The 4129-nt window shown below is 55.3% G+C and overlaps 1 protein-coding gene across 1 annotated transcript; it reads right to left on the bottom strand.

Annotated features, from left to right (window-relative positions):
- Window positions 1-2124: 2124 nt before the first annotated feature.
- On the bottom strand, window positions 2125-2748 carry LOC135094307 (uncharacterized). The gene has a single exon (XM_063994303.1). The coding sequence runs from the start codon at window positions 2746-2748 to the stop codon at window positions 2125-2127; it is 624 nt and encodes a 207-aa protein (XP_063850373.1).
- Between the last annotated feature and the right edge of the window lie 1381 nt (window positions 2749-4129).

Raw genomic sequence — 4129 nt, forward strand, 5'->3', positions numbered from 1 at the left:
ACACCTTGGAGGCTTGGCACTTGACACATGTGCGGGTCCACAGCCTGACGTCTTTGTTGATGCCAGACCAGATGAAGCGTGAGGTCATCATCTGCTGAGATGCTCGGATGCCAGGGTGGGAGAGGTCGTGCAGCTGACGAAAAACACGATACCGGTGGGTCTTCGGCAGGTAGGGCCGACAGGAATCGGTGGAAGTGTCAGCGTAAACGTGCACTGTGGTTCCTGGGAGTTGTATCTTCTTCATCTGTAGTGCGGGGTTGTCTTGGAGTTGCCGCAGCTCTTCATCGTTGGCCTGGTCAGCAGCGATGGCAGTGTAGTCGATGGGAGAAGATGACACAGCAGAGATGTTGCGCGAGAGAGCATCAGCTGGGGCGTTGTGTTCACCTTTGACGTAGCGCAAATCCGTGGTGAACTGCGAGATGAAGTCGATGTGACGCAGTTGTCGCGGTGAACAGGAGGTCTTGATGTGCAGGGACTTCGAAGTGAGTGGCTTGTGGTCGGTGTATACATGGAAGTTGCGACCTTCCACGAAGTACCGGAAACGCTTGATGGCCTTGTAGACGGCGAGAAGTTCCCTGTCGTAAGTACTGTACTTGGATTCCGCCTTGTTAAATTTCTTTGAGAAGAAAGAGAGCGGTTTCCAACCTCCGTCGACATACTGCTGTAGAACTGCTCCGATGCCGATGTCAGAAGCGTCTGTGGCGATAGAGATGATGGCATCTGGGGCAGGGAAGCTGAGAGGTGAGACGGAGCTGAGAGCTTGTTTTGCTGCTGTGAAAGCTTCCTCAGTGGCTGGAGTCCAGACTAAGGAGATGGACTGTCCTTTTTTGCAAGGCTTGATCATCGCGTAGAGCGGCTGAAGAAGTAGTGAGCAGCTGGGGATGAAGCGGTTGTAGTAGTTCAGCATCCCCAGGAATTGCTTGAGTTGGCGCTGTGTTGTAGGCTTGGGGAAGTTCTGGATGGACTCGCACTTTTCTTGCAGTGGAGTGATGCCTTCCAAGGAGACAGTGTGGCCAAGGAAGGTGATGGATGGGACCCCAAACACAGACTTGTCGACGTTGACTTGCACCCCGTAGTCTTGCAAACGGGTGAGTACTTGCTGGAGGTGCTGTTGGTGCGTCTCTGCGTCAGGACTGGCGATGAGGAGGTCGTCGATGTACGCGAAGCAGAAGGGGAGACCTCGAAGGACTTCGTCAATGAAGCGTTGGAAGGTTTGAGTGGCATTCCTCAAACCAAAGGGCATCTTGACGTACTCGAACAATCCGAAGGGTGTGATGAGAGCAGTCTTCGGAATGTCCGCTGGATGGACGGGGATGTGGTGAAAAGCTTTCACAAGGTCGATCCTCGAGAAGTAGGTGCATCCGGAGAGCTGAGAAGAAAACTCCTGGATGTTAGGCACTGGGTACCTGTCCTCGACGGTGCGCGAGTTGAGAGCGCGGTAGTCTCCACATAGTCGTAGTTCGCCATTTTTCTTAGGCACGATGTGGAGAGCGGAAGACCAGTTGCTGGAGCTGGGCCGTATGATGCCTTGCTGAATGAGGGACTCGAACTCTGCCTTGGCTTGTCTGGCGCGCTCTGGAGCTAGGCGGCGGGCCTTGGCGTGGGTAGGAGGTCCCTTGGTCTCGATGTGGTGCGAGACGTGGTGTGTGACTGGCTTGCTGGCTGAGTACGGCTGCGTCAGCGTAGGGAAGGACTTCAGCAGGGAGGAGAACTGGTGGTCTGCCTCGACGAGGGAGATCTGTGTGCTATCAGCATGAGTGACCTGTCCCTTTGTTGTGACTGAGGTGAGAGGATCGAGCAGCTTCCGACCCTTGATGTCCACTAGGAGACCGAAGTGTCGGAGGAAGTCAGCACCTAGAATTGGTTGTGTGACAGCTGCTACGTAGAACGTCCACTCGAAGGTACGGCGGAGGTTCAGGTGAAGTTGCAAGGTGCGTCGCTTGTACACAGGAATCTCCGTACCATTGGCGGCGTGAAGGTGAAGGAGGGGAGGCAACGTCCGGTGTACACCAGGGGCAGGGAGAATACTGACGTCTGCACCAGAGTCGATGAGGAACTTGGTCCGGGAGAGAGGGTCATACAACTTCAGTAGCGCAGACGAGGTGTCGCGAACACTATGCGCCGCTAGTGCTCGCTGTTGGGGTTTAAAGACTTGGCGAAGGTACAGGGAGCCTTACAATTTCTTGCGTCTTTCCCGAACTCTTCATGGTAGTAGCAGAAACTAGAAGTCTCCGGCGTCTTACTCTTTGAACGCTGGCGGCGCCGGAAGTGGTGTTTGGAGGAAGAACGCGAACGTGAGCATGAGCGTTCTCTGACCTCTCTCCGAAGATCTCTCACTTCAAGTCTAAGCTGTGAGACGAGCTCAACAAGTTGCTTGGTACCGTCTTCTGCTGAGATGGAGGCTACTGCAGCTGGTTGACCTTGTGGAAGGGTAGCCATGAATTCATCGGCGAGAGTGGCAAGCTCGTCTACTGAGAGCTTGTTCTTGACAGTGAAGAGGCAGCGTTGAGTGTCAGGAGGCAGGCGTTGGTAGAACAGCTGTAAGAAGAGTTCCTTGTCGAAGGAGGTGTACTTGTCGCCAAGCAGCTTCTTCATGCGGCGAAGAAGGTCTGTGGGCTTTTCACCACCAAGTTCTTCTTTTGACAGAAGCTCCTGGAGGCGCCTCGACACTAGATTGTAGGCGTTGCAGAACAGCAGCTTTGAGGTCTTCATAGGACGAAGCAGAAGTGCTGGCAGCACTGACGACATCAGCAACTTGTGAAAGAACGTCAGCTGGTAGTACTGTAGAGGCCTTCACGAACTTGGTTAGACTTACTGTTATCTTGGAAGCCTTGAAGTTACATTCCAGGATGGAGAACCACGTGGAAGGGTCCTGGCTGATGAACGGAGGAGCACTGAAGGCTACGGAGTCGACGTCATCAGGCATTGTGCTGAGTGGACCACCACGTGACTGTGTAAAGTACACTACAGGCGCCGGAAAGTCCGGGAGCCACAGCGGTGAGGAGTGAAGGCGTGAGGCGCCGGTGTGACCGGGTGCCACAGCGGTGAGAGATGCCGAATTGGGGCAATGTCACTTCACTCACCACTGAACGAACTGTACGTTATCCTTGGCACTGCACTCACCACTGAACGAACTGTACGTTATCCTTGGCACCGCACTGTAAGTAATCCACGGATGACAGTGTTAATCCTGGGCGATGAACCGTAGGTAATCCCCAATGAAGAGCTGTAGATGGAGGCGGGACGAGGCCAGTGGGAGGGCTCCAGGTAACAGCAGGAAACTGGAGGGGCCGGCAGAAGTTACGTGGAGGAGCGTCCGCGACTGGGAGAGACTGCTGGCCAGTGGCGAGGGCCAGCTGGAGAGTGCCGCGGGGGGGGAGCGCCGTGAGGGCGGCCGGGCGACGGGGGGCGGCGTACGGGCGGCTGGGGGCGGCGGCCGGCGGGGTGGCGGCCGGGCAGCGTCGAGGCGGCGGCCGGGCAGCGTCGAGGCGGCGGCCGGGCAGCGTCGGTGCGGTTGCCGGGCAGCGTCGGGGCAGCGGCCGGGCAGCGTCGGGGCGGCGGCCGGGCAGCGTCGGGGCGGGGGCCGGGGTCTGCTGCTGGAGGCGGCGACACCGGCGAAGGGGCAGCTGCCGGAAGATTCGCCCGTAGCCGACCGCGTCGCCTTGGCCAGGTGGTTGGAGGATAGCAGCAGGGTGGACTTGGCTGCTCACTCCGGAAAAAAAAACAACGGGGTCACCAATTGTAGCGAAGGTGAGGTGCTACTTGGCCGCCCGGAAGTTGCTCAAGCGAGAAGTGTAGGCTCCCAACTATGACTCTTGGTCATAGCAGTGTTTAGTCCTTGAAGGGTAACAATTTCCAGTGTCATAACAGTGTAGCTCTGGCAAAGGAAACTTAGCCTGGGTATTCTCTCTCCCTTATTCAGCAAAAACATGAACAATATATACAAAATTACATTACATAATAAATGATATACACAAAATTATAGAAAAAGAGAGTGTATGTGTGTGTGTATGTCTGTGTGAAGAAAGGAGTAATATGATGTATTGAGAAGATGTGTAACACATGTGTCAAAGAGCGTGCACAGAATGTGTACAAGAGATATGTATAAAGTGAGGATAGAAGAGATGAA

Source organism: Scylla paramamosain, chromosome 45, assembly GCF_035594125.1.
Source record: "Scylla paramamosain isolate STU-SP2022 chromosome 45, ASM3559412v1, whole genome shotgun sequence".
NCBI lineage: Eukaryota > Metazoa > Arthropoda > Malacostraca > Decapoda > Portunidae > Scylla > Scylla paramamosain.

What these genes read in the sequence shown, in the direction of transcription:
- LOC135094307 (XM_063994303.1), bottom strand. Translation starts at nt 2,748, where the DNA reads ATGTCGTCAGTGCTGCCAGCACTTCTGCTTCGTCCTATGAAGACCTCA.